General features: G+C 47.0%; 1 protein-coding gene across 1 annotated transcript in view; it reads right to left on the bottom strand.

Annotated features, from left to right (window-relative positions):
• The window catches only part of LOC100344963 (WW domain-containing adapter protein with coiled-coil), an 88,126-nt gene extending 75,936 nt beyond the window's left edge, over positions 1-12,190 (bottom strand). Inside the window, exons 1-2 of the mRNA XM_089311280.1 lie at positions 12,045-12,190; positions 3,169-3,335 (exon numbers count right to left, since the gene is read on the bottom strand). Of these exons, the coding sequence (XP_089167406.1) occupies positions 3,169-3,335; positions 12,045-12,190 (313 nt within the window). The remainder of the gene's footprint in view (positions 1-3,168; positions 3,336-12,044) is intronic.
• Between the last annotated feature and the right edge of the window lie 301 nt (positions 12,191-12,491).

The following is a 12,491-nucleotide window of genomic DNA, read 5'->3' on the forward strand; positions in this document are numbered from 1 at the left end:
AAAGCAGACCCTAGCCCTAACCCTAAACCAAACTTTATAGGTAAACTAAACAGAAGCCAGAAGCTTCACCCTAACCCTCATCCTAACCTTAAACCTACAACCTAATGCTAATGAAATCCCAAACATTAGCATAGTCCTAACACTAACCCAAACTGTAACCCGAGCCCAAACTCAGCCTTAACTCTAAGTTTAAACCTGAATCCAGCCAGAAGCATAACTCTAAAGCTAACACTAGCCCTGATACTTACCCTAATCCCTATACTAACCCTAAACCTAATAAAATCATAAACCTAAGCATAGCCCTAATCCTAATTTTAACCCTAATGTGAGGCTGTAACCAAACCTTAGCACTGAAACTAATCTGAAAACTATCAGTAACCTAATGCAAGAGGGAACTCTAAACCTGTCATCCTAACCCTAACCATAAATCCTAACACTAACCCTAACCCTAGGACAAAACCAAAGCATATCCCCAAACATTAGCATAGCCCTAACACTACCCTTAATTCTAACCTTAGCCTGAACCCTAACCATAAGCCTAGGTCTAAACCCAGGCCCTAGTCAGAGCCTAACCCCAACACTAAAACTATCCCTAACGCATAACCAAAATGCTAACACTAAACTTAACCCTAATGAGATCCTAAAACTAAGTGTAGCCCTAACCTGAACCATTACAGTAACCCTAGCCTGAAATCAATCCTAACATTGAACCTATCCCCCCAAAAATAGGTAAACCTAACACAACTTTGATCCCTAACCCTAACCATCATACTAACCCTAATCCTAAACCCTAAACTAGCCTTAATCCTAATGAAACCCAAAACAGAAGCATATTCCTAACCCTAACCCTAAAAGGAACCAGACTGTACAACATAACCCAAGCTTGAGCTTTAGCACTATCCTTCATCCTAATCTTAGCCCTACACTCTATTCCTAACTTTAACCCTAATGAAAACCCAAACACTAGCGTAGCCCTAACCCTAACAATAACTCTAAACCTAGCCCAAACTCAGCCTTAATCATAAATCTAAACCCAAACCCTAACCTAAACAACACTAACATTGAAACTAACCCAAAAACTATTGGTAAACATAATGCAAGGGTGAACCAAACCCTAACCATCATCATAACACTAACCTTAAACCCTAACACTGACCCTAAGCACAATGAAATACTAAACTGAAGCACATTCCTAACACCAAAACCAACCCCAATCCTGGGACAAAACCAAACCCTATCCCAAATCCAAACCATACAGGTAAATTTAACATAAGCCCAATTCATAGCCCTAATCCTCTTCTTAGCCCTAAAACTTAAACCTACACCCTAATCCTAAACCTAATCCTAATGAAACCCCAAACATAAGCATAATCCTAACCTTAATGCTCATACTAATCCTAGCCCAAACCCTAAACCTAGACCTAAGCCTAGCCAGAAGCCTACCCCTAACACTAACACTAACACATAACATTACACACTAAACTGTAATCTTAACCCTAATTAAACCTGAACCCTACGGGTAGCCCTAACCCTTATGCTTACCGTAAACCTAACAATAAGCTGAACCCAAACTCTTCCACTGAACTTAACCTGAACACTGTAGGTAAACCTAAAGCAAGCCCAAAAACTAACCCTGCCTTCCTAAACCTAAACCTAAACCCTCACACTAACCCTAAACCTAATGAAACCCCAATCCTAAATATATCCCTAACCCTAATCCTAACCCTAACCTTAGGCAAAAAGCAAGACCTAACTCTAACCCTAAACTGAACCCTATAGGTAAACCTAACATAAGCCCAAACCTTGATGCTAACCCTCATCCTAACCTTAAACCCACACTCTAACCCTAACGCTAAACCTAATGAAATCCCAAACATTAGCATAGCCCTAACACTAACCCAAACACCAACTCTAGTGCAAACTTAGCCTTAGCCCCAAGTCTAAATCCAGAACCTACTCAGAAGCCTAACCCTAACACTAACACTAGCCCTAACACTACCCTAATCCCTACACGAACACTAGCTTAATGAAATCACAAACCTAAGGGTAGCCCTAACCCTAACCCTAATGTTAGGCCATCACCATACCCTAACACTGAAACATACACAAAATTGATTGGTAAACCTATTGCAAGAGGGAATCCTAACCCTAATCATCCTCCTAACCCTAACCTTAGATGCTAACACTAACCCCAACCATAATGAAACCCTAAACCTAAGCATATCACTAATACCAACCCTAACCCTAACCCTAACCCTAGACAAAAACAAAACTCTAACCCAAACCCAAACACTTAGGTAAACTTAACCCAAGCCTGAAGCTTAACCTAAAACACAGTCTAACCTTAACCTGACACCTTCAGCCCTAACTCTAGTGAGACCCTAAACACTAGAGTAGTCCCTCATCAGAAGCCCAACAATCACACTAACTCTAGCCCTTACACTTAAACTAAACCCTAACATTAAATCTAATCCTAATGAAATCCTATCCCTGAGTTTAACCATAAACTTAAGGCTAACCTTAAACCTAGCCCTAAGCTGAAACCAAACCCTAACTTTGAACCTAATGCAAAAGCTATAGGTAAAACTAAAGCAAGCCCAAACCCTAATCCTAAATGTCATCCTAATTCTAACGAGAAAGCTTAACACTAACTATAACCATACGAAAGCCCAAATCTGAGCGTATCCAAAACCCTAATCCTAATTCTAAACTTAAGCCAAAATCAAAACCTAACTCTAAACCTAAACTCTTAAACCTGACAGAAGCATGAGCCTTCACCCCAACCCTCACCATAACCTTAAACCTACACCCTAATCCTAACCCTAATGAATTCCTAGACATTAGTGTTGTCCTAACACTAATCCAAACTCTGACCCTAACCCAAACTCAGCCTTAACCCTAAGTCTAACCCCAAACCCTAGACAGAAGCCTAAACCTAATGCTACCATGAACCACATACTTAACCTAATCCCTACACCATCCCTAACCCTAATGAAACTACAAACCGAAGCATAGCCTTAAACCTATTCCTAACCCTAACATTAGGCTGTAACCAAACCTCAACACTGAAACTAACCCAAAAACTACTGGTAAATCTACCAGTCATCCTAACCCTAACCTCAGAACCCAACACTAACCCTAACCATAATGAAACCCGAAACCGCTCACCTCTGAGGAGAGTCGTCAGCGCCGCCTCTTCCTCCTCTCTCGTGACCGCCGCCCATGGACTGAGCGCCCCGCCCACAACGTCCCACGCAACCCCGACGCTAGGGACGCTGACGCTGACGCCGACGCCGCTACGCACACTGACGCTGACGCCGACGTCGCACACGGCGCTGCGTCAGGGACGTGGAACGTCATGGGCAGAGTCCATCTGCCGGCGGCAGCAGGAAAGGATGGGGCGACTCTTCTAAAAGGTAGGAAAGGCCGGCTTTTGGGTTAGGTTCAAAGTTAGCATTTGGTTTCAGCTTAGGGCTAGGTTTAAGGTTAGCCTTAAGTTTAGGGTTAAACTCAGGGTTAGGATTTCATTAGGATTAGATTTAATGTTAGGGTTTAGTTTAAGTGTAAGGACTAGTGTTAGTGTGATTGTTGGGCTTCTGATGAGGGACTACTGGAGTGTTTAGGGTCTCACTAGAGTTAGGACTGAGGGTGTAAGGTTAAGGTTAGACTGTGTTTTAGGTTAAGCTTCAGGCTTGGGTTAAGTTTACCTAAGTGTTTGGGTTTGGGTTAGAGTTTTGTTTTTGTCTAGGGTTAGGGTTAGGGTTGGTATTAGGGATATGCTTAGGTTTAGGGTTTCATTATGGTTGGGGTTAGTGTTAGCATCTAAGGTTAGGGTTAGGAGGATGATTAGGGTTAGGATTCCCTGTGGCAATAGGTTTACCAATCAGTTTTGTGTATGTTTCAGTGTTAGGGTATGGTGATGGCCTAACATTAGGGTTAGGGTTAGGGTTAGGGCTACCCTTAGGTTTGTGATTTCATTAAGCTAGTGTTCGTGTAGGGATTAGGGTAGTGTTAGGGCTAGTGTTAGTGTTAGGGTTAGGCTTCTGAGTAGGTTCTGGATTTAGGCTTGGGGCTAAGGCTGAGTTTGCACTAGAGTTGGTGTTTGGGTTAGTGTTAGGGCTATGCTAATGTTTTGGATTTCATTAGGTTTAGCGTTAGGGTTAGAGTGTGGGTTTAAGGTTAGGATGAGGGTTAGCATCACGGTTTGGGCTTATGTTAGGTTTACCTATAGGGTTCAGTTTAAGCTTAGAGTTAGGTTTTGCTTTTTGCCTAAGGTTAGGGTTAGGATTAGGGTTAGAGATATATTTAGGATTGGGGTTTCATTAGGTTTAGGGTTAGTATGAGGGTTTAGTTTTAGGGTTAGGGAGGCAGGATTAGTTTTTGGGCTTGCGTTAGGTTTACCTACAGTGTTCAGGTTAAGTTCAGTGGAAGAGTTTGGGTTCAGCTTATTGTTAGGTTTAGGGTAAGCATAAGGGTTAGGGCTACCCTTAGGGTTCGGGTTTAATTAGGGTTAAGATTGCAGTTTAGTGTGTAATGTTATGTGTTAGTGTTAGTGTGAGGGGTAGGCTTCTGGCTAGGTTTAGATTTTAGGCTTAGCTTTAGGTTCAGGTTTAGAGTTTGGGCTAGGGTTAGTATGAGCATTAAGGTTAGGATTATGCTTATGTTTGGGGTTTCATTAGGATTAGGTTTAGGATTAGGGTGTAGGTTTAAGTTTTAAGGCTAAGAAGAAGATTAGGGCTATGAAGTGGGCTTATGTTAAATTTACCTGTATGGTTTGGATTTGGGATAGGGTTTGGTTTTGTCCCAGGATTGGGGTTGGTTTTGGTGTTAGGAATGTGGGTTTAGGTTTAAGGTTCAGGCTTGTTTTAGGCTCATCTATAGTTTTTGGATTAAGGTTTGGGTTTGGTGTTTGCCTATGGTTAGAGTTCTGGTTTGTATAACATTCATCTATATTTTTTCCAGATTAGGTCAGAGTTAGGGTTTGATTTCAAGCTAGTGTTAGGGTTAGGGCTATGCTTAGCCTTATGGTTTCATTGGGTTAGGGCTAGTGTTCGTATTAGAGTTAGGCTTCGGGTTTAGGTCTGGGGTTAGGATTAGTGTTCGTACTGGGGTTAGAGTTGGGGTAAGGTTAGGGCTATGCTAATGTTTGGGGATATGCTTTGGTTTTGTCCTAGGGTTAGGGTTAGTGTTAGGATTTATGGTTAGGGTTAGGATGACAGGTTTAGAGTTCCCTCTTGCATTAGGTTTACTGATAGTTTTCATATTAGTTTCAGTGCTAAGGTTTGGTTACAGCCTCACATTAGGGTTAAAGTTAGGATTAGGGCTATGCTTAGGTTTATGATTTTATTAGGTTTAGGGTTAGTATAGGGATTAGGGTAAGTATCAGGGCTAGTGTTAGCTTTAGAGTTATGCTTCTGGCTAGGATTCAGGTTTAAACTTAGGGCTAAGGCTGAGTTTGGGCTCGGGTTACATTTGGGTTAGTGTTAGGACTATGCTAATGTTTGGGATTTCATTAGCATTAGGTTGTAAGTTTAAGGTTAGGATGAGGGTTAGGGTAAAGCTTCTGGCTTCTCTTCAGTTTACCTATAAAGTTTGGTTTAGGGTTAGGGCTAGGGTCTGCTTTTTAGGGTTAGGGAAATGCTTAGGTTTCAGGTTTCACTAGAATTAGGATTAGAGTTATGGATTAGGTTAAGGGTTAGGGCTAGTGATCATGTTAGGGTTAGACTTCTGGCTAGGGTTCACATTTAGGCTTAGGTTTAGGGTTCAGGTTCAGGCATATGTTAGAGTTAGGATTAGGGCTAGGGCTACACTAATATTTGGGATTTCATTAGGGTTGAGGTTAGGATTGAGGTGTAACGTTGGGGCCAATGCTGTGGCACAGCAGGTAGATGCCCTGGCCTGAAGTGCCAGCGTCCCATATGGGCGCTGGTTCGAGACCCGGCTACTCCATTTCCAGTCAAGCTCTCTCTATGGCCTGGGAAAGCAGTGGAAGATGGCCAGGTCCTTGGGTCCCTGCACCCACGTGGGAGATCCAGAGGAAGCTCCTGGCTCCTGGTTATGTATCGGTGCAGTTCTGGCCATTGCAGCCAATTGGGGAGTGAACCATTGGGTGGAAGACCTCTCTCTCCTCTCTCTCTCTTTCACTCTCTCTCTCTCTGGCTCTCTCTCTGCCTCTCTTCTCTCTGTGTAACTCTTACTTTCAAATAAATAAGTAAATCTTAAAAAAAGGTGTAATGTTAATGTATAGTTAGGATTAGGGTTAAGATGCTTGCTTGCATTAGAGTTAGAGATATACTTAGGTTTTGGGTTTCATTAGGGTTAGGGGTTAGGGTTAGGGTTAGGGCTACCCTTATGTTTGAGATTCATTAGGGTTAGGGTTACTATTAAGGTTTAGAGTAAGTGTTAGGAGTAGGGCAAAGGTTAATCTTCTATCTAGGATTAGGGTTTAGGCTTGGCGTCCAGGCTGAGGTTATATTTTGAGTTAGGATTAGGGCTATGCTAATATTTTGGATTTCTTTAGGTTTACAGTATAGTGTAGTGAGCTGAGTTGAGGATTAGGTTTAAATGTCAGCCTTACATTAGGTTTACTTATAGGTTTTGAGTTCTTGTTTGGGTTATGGTTTGGTTTTTCCTAGTGTTAGTCATAAGGTTAGGGTTAGAGAAATGCTTAAATTTTGGATTTCACTAAGGTTTGGGTTAGTGTTAATTTGTTGTTGTTGTTGTTGTTTTATTTGACAAGTAAAGTTATAGACAGTGAGAGAGAGAGAGAGACAGAGAGAAAGGTCTTCCTTCTGTTGATTCACTCCCCAAATGGCCCCTACGGCCGGTGCTGTGCAAATCTGAAGCCAGGGGCCAGGTGCTTCCTCCTGGTCTCCCACGTAGGTGCAGGGGCCCAAGCACTTGGGCCATCCTCCACTGCCTTCCTGGGCCACATCAGAGAGCTGGACTGGAAGAGGAGCAACCGGGACTAGAACCTGGTACCCACATGGGATGTCAGCACTGCAGGGGGAGGATTAACCAAGTGATCCACGGTGCTGGCCCCGGGTTAGTGTTAATGTTTATGGTTAGGGTTAGGATGATGGTTAGGATTAGGGTAGGGCTTGCATTAGGTTTTCCTATCGTTTTTGAGTTAGTTTAGAGTTAGTGTCTGGTTTTGGCCTAGGGTTAGGGTTAAGAGGGTTAGGGTTAGGAATAGGACTGTGCTTAGGTTTGGGGTTTCATTAGGATTAGGATTAGTTTTGGGTTGTATGTTTAAAATTAAGGGGAGGGTTAGGGTTAAGGTTTGAATTTGCATTAGATTTACCCATTGGGTTTGGATAAGGTTAGAGTTAGGTTTTGGAATTGGTCTAGAGGTTAGTGTTAGGCTTAGGGATATGCTTAGGTTCGGGTTTTGTTAGGGTTAAGGTTAGTGTTAGTGTTAAGAGTTAGGGTTAGTGTTAGAGATGGGGTTTGAGTTAAGCTTAGGTTAGGAGTAGGGTTAGAGGTACACTATTGTTTTGGGTTTTGTGAGGGTTAGGGTTAGGTTTAGAGTGTAAAGTTAAGATTAAGATTCATGGCCGGCGCTGTGAGGCAGTGGGTTAAAGCCCTGGCCAGAATCCCATATGGGCACCGGTTCTAGTCCTGGCTGCTCCTCTTCTGAAGAAGCTCCTGGCTCCTGGCTTCAGATCGGTGTGGCTCAGTCATTGCAGCCATTTGGGGAGAGGCCAGCGAATGGAAGACCTCTCTCTCTGTCTCTGCCTCTCTCTGTAACTCTGTCTTTCAAATAAAATAAAATCTTTAAAAAATTTAAAAAAGAACTAGAATTAAGTATAGCACTAAGGCTAAGGCCAGGGCTAGTGTGAGGTTTAGGGCCAGGGCAAAGGCTAGAGTTAGAATTAGAGTTAGTAGTAGGATTAGGGCTAAGCTTATGCTACACTTAGTGTTACTGTTAGGATTAGTGGTTAGGGTGAACAATAGAACTAGAGTTGGGTTTAAGAATTGGGCTATTACTAGGGTTAGTGTTAGGGTTATGCTGAGGCCTAGAGTTACTGCTAGGGTTATGGTTAGGGTTATGATTAGGGTTAGGGTTAGGTTAAGGGTTAGGGTTAGGGTTACGGCTATATTATCCTTTGGGTTATTACTAGAAGTAGTGTTTACTCTTAGGGTTTACTGTAGAGTTAGGTTTAACATTAAGGCTTAGGCGAGATGCTGGTGCCGTGGCTCACTAGGCTAATCCTCCGCCTTGTGGCGCCGGCACACCGGGTTCTAGTCCCGGTCGGGGCGCCAGATTCTGTCCCGGTTGCCCCTCTTCCTGGCCAGCTCTCTGCTGTGGCCAGGGAGTTCAGTGGAGGATGGCCCAAGTACTTGGGCCCTGCACCCCATGGGAGACCAGGAGAAGCACCTGGCTCCTGCCATTGAATCAGCGCAGTGCTGAGGGTGCTGGAGGGTGAACCAACGGCAAAAAGGAAGACCTTTCTCTCTGTCTCTCTCTCTCACTGTCCACTCTGCCTGTCAGGGAAAAAAAAAGGCTTAGGCGAGGGCCAGGGTGAGGCTTGGAGCCATGGCTAGGTTTAGTGTTAGGGTTATGATTAGGATTAGAGCTAGGTATATGTTACAATTAGTGTTATATTTAGTTTTGTGGTGAGAGTGAGGGTTAGTACTAGATTAATTTTCATGCTTTGGCTAAATTTAATCTTTGATTTGTGTTAGGTTGAGGCCTAAGGTGAAAGTAGGGTTAGAGTTAGAGTTAGGGTTAGGTTTAGGAATAGGGTTAGTGCTGCGTGACAGGGTTGTTGATAGAATTTATCATTGGTGTTCATGATAGGGATAGAGTTATGTTTAGCACTAATGCTAAGTACAGGTCAAATGTGAGGCTTAGGTCCAGGGCTATGGCTAGAGTTAGGGTTTGGAATAGGATTAAAGGTGGGCCCATGGTGCAATTAGTGTTATGTTTAGTTTTAGTGGTTAGGGTGAGTGCAGGGATAGAGTTAGGTTTAGTGCTTGGGCTATGCTGAGGGCTATCTATTCTTTGAGTTAGGCTGAGGCCTAGGGTTAGGGTTAGGGTTCTGTTTAAGGTTAAGGTTAGGTTTAGGAATAGGGTTTGGTTTATGGGGCAGTTAGGGTTACTGTTAGAATTTGTCACTAGTTTTAGGGATAGTGCTGGAGTTAGATTTAGCACTAAGTCGGAGCACCGGGCTGAGTGGTAGGTGACCTCAGAAGGAATTTCCTCAGCCCAATGTGCCCCAGCCTGTGGCTGTCTTGGGACCGGCTCTCTCTGGACGCACGGAAATGGTGAGTTTGTGCGCGGGGAGGTCAAGAAGCTGCGGTGTCGGCCCCCCCAAATGCCACCGAGGCCCAGGCCCAGGCCCAGGCCCAGCCCAGCTTGTCGTGGAGCGGGGAGCGCCGGGCGCGCTGGCAAGCAGAATGCGCCGGGAATGTTGGGTGGGCGGGCACTGGGGGCCCGCACCCAGGCCCTCCAGGTGTACAGAGGGGGTTGGGCAAGCCCGCTGCCTGGAGTGTGGGTTCAAGAGGTAAGGTGTGGGGTGGGGGCCGGCAGAGGCTTGGTCCTCGGGGGAGGGTAGGGGGAAGCTGCATGCTCTGGGATCCTCCCCTATAGGGCATGGCGGTTTTCCTGCCAGGGTCCAGAGAGTGCTTCCTGACACCCTGTGGGAGCCAGGCAGAGGGGCGGGTGCGAGCTGTGGTTGCCAGGCACCCTGCCGGCCGCGTGGATGGGCTGACAGTCCCATGGCTCTCGGTAGGACAGCAGCAGGTGGTGCAGGAGTTGTGTTTGTGGTCCGTCGGGACGCTCTTAGCTGGTTCCCTCTCAGACAGAACGAGTTTCTGGGATTGGAAGCTGAGTGGGCTTGGGTGGGCTTCCGTGGATTCAGGAAATGCATGCACCCCACCCCCCACCCCGGGTTTCAATGTGTGGCTGAGGGTTGTCTGTGGTACTCCAGCCACAGGGCTCAAAGGGCCACTGGGCCAGAGGATGAGAGGAGAAGCAGAAGGGCAAGAGGATCACCCCCACCTTTCTGCTGAGAATGGCGAGAACCACAGGCGTGAGGTCGAAGATAGGACTAGGCGGTGTCCTTGGGCTCTCCCGGACTTCTCAGAGGGCTTGGCCACGCGCCTGGCAGGACTGCAGCAAAGGTGCCGGATGCTCCCTGTGTGGCACTGACCAACACCGGGCCCTTCATTCAGGAGGGTTTCAGTGACATCCTTTCCTTGGATGTGTGTTGGGGAGGGAGCTGGTGGCAGGGAGCCTGGAGAACACGTGTGTGATCATCGACAGATGTGTGTTCAGGTGACGTAGGAGTTCATGTTTGTTGCTGGGATGCAGTCCATGGTCCCCAGGCCCCGCCTCGACATTGGCATCTGGGAGTTGTTGCCTGGCCCTATGGGAAACTTCACGTGCTGCTGGCTAGGACTTCCCCCTCATCTCCCTCCCGCGGCCCTTCCTTTCACAGTTAGATGCACCTTCTTGGTGTCCTGTCCCAAAAGGCCTGCAGTGCCGTGGGCTTTGAAACAGGCACACGGCTGAAATGAGGGGGCTTCAGGTGCAGGACACGAATGCCAGTGCGCGTGCGTCCCTGGGATGCTTCCCAGGTGTTGGCGCGTCTTGAGGCCAGAGGCAGGCGTGGCTGGGTGACGCTTATTGCCCTGCTGACCACCCCCGCCAGGTTGGAGGACACGAGATGCTTAGCAGGGTTCACTTGGGCACACGGTCTTTCTCGATGCTCTCTGGAGAAGTGGCCCAGGCCCAAGGCGAGAGAGAGGTGCATGAGAAACCCAAGGAAGATACGGGTCTGTTGCGTCACCTTGAAAGGTGGACTTGGTAACCGTTGGGGTGGTTTTCTCTCTGTGCTAGCAATTTGAATTGAGTTCAGTTGCACGTCGGGGCACCTGGGAGAGGACAAGCCTCCTGTCCTTCGTGCAGCTGATGCCTGTTGAGCTCCTCAGTAGGGCTGAGAGCAGCAACAGAAAACCAAAGGAAACAGAGCAAAGTCTTCTGCTCCTGTAGGAGCTACAGTCTCCTGGAAGTGCGAGGCAGGCATGCACAGAGTTGTCGGGACACGAGGCTTGACAGGATCCCACGGAGCGTCCAACTTTGTGCTTGTGGACTGTTTCCTCAAAGCCTGGAGGGGAGCAGGGAGCTCCTTGCAGGTTGAGGAGTAAGGACTGGCTTCCCCCTTTCCGTTCCTCTCTTTGTTCTCCCTTTCCTTTGCATATGGCTCCTCCGGTGTCCCTCCCTTGTCTCCACAGAGGATTCTTGCGCACGTGCCTAGTGTCTTGTAGATGGACAAGACACCGCTTGCTTCTTGCTTCTTGCTTCTGTGGAAGTGAACGTGCTGCGTATCGCTTCGATGCCCACAGGGGACGTTCTGTCATTCTGCTGTGGGTGCATTAGGGTCCTGGGATTCTGGACAACCAGAGCTTTGTCCACTGGTTTTGGCATGGGGCCTCTTGGAGTCGGGCTCTGGGGCGGGGGACTTCCCGTTTCTAGTTGGGAAGGAAATAGAGACGGAGATCCGGTGTAGCACAGCGCGAGGAGGCATTTTTGTCTGTGGTTTGGGAGAGGGCATGTGACGCGTCTGTGATGACTGGAGCCCAAGAAGCTTTGAGGTGAGGCGAGATGCACAGCCTTGGAAGCAGTCTGTGAAGTGGTGACTCTGAATGCATCGGTGAGCTCTAGGTGGTGGCCTGTGCTGAGTGCAGGGGTGGGAAAGGAGAGACCCCTCAGCATTTCTTGGGCTCAAGGAAGACAGCAGGATGTCCGAAAGGGAAAAACTGTGAAGCTGGGAAGTCCTTGCGCTCTCTCCTTCTCCTTCTCTCTTTCTGCCTCTGCCTCTGCCTCTCTGTTTCTGCTTTTCAAATAAAGAAGCAAATCTCAACAAAAAAGAAACTCCCCCCCCCCAAAAAAAAAACAACAACTAGAGTGTTCCTTAATTTCCAATGCCTTGAAAGTCATCTGAGTATCTGCGGGGACAGATACATGGCACGAGAGGAGAGTGTGACACAAGGACATGCTAGCCCAGGGCGGGAAACCGTCCCTGTCCCTGCCACACTCTCGAAAGGCCCCCGACTGCCGGTGATGGTCCAGGAGGAAACCAGGAGCCAAAAACCTCAGAGGGCTGTGCCATGTGCGTGGAGGCGTCCAGAGCACCGTGGCACGGATGTGCGTCTTGGACAAGATCACAACAGCACAGGCCATGACGACAAAAAGAGACAAATGGGATTCCATTTTTAAACAGATGTTGTCTATTTTATCGAAACACAGAGTTAGGAGAGGCAGAGGCAGAGAGAGAGAGAGAAAGAAAGAGAGCGAGAGAGAGGACTTCCAGCTTCTGGATCACTCTCCAAATGACCTCAGTGGCTGGAGCTGGGCAGAACTGAAGGCAGTGCCCTCTCGAGGTGCCCTCTCTGTCCAATAGGCACTGTGTCGGGATCTCATGGGGGCCACCCGTGTCCTGTGCCCACGGAAATGGTGGATGTGAGCAAGCAGAGGTGGAGAA

The sequence above is a fragment of the Oryctolagus cuniculus genome, chromosome 13 (genome assembly GCF_051225735.1).
Source record: "Oryctolagus cuniculus isolate XC-2025 breed Fujian yellow rabbit chromosome 13, ASM5122573v1, whole genome shotgun sequence".
Classification (NCBI taxonomy): Eukaryota; Metazoa; Chordata; class Mammalia; order Lagomorpha; family Leporidae; genus Oryctolagus; species Oryctolagus cuniculus.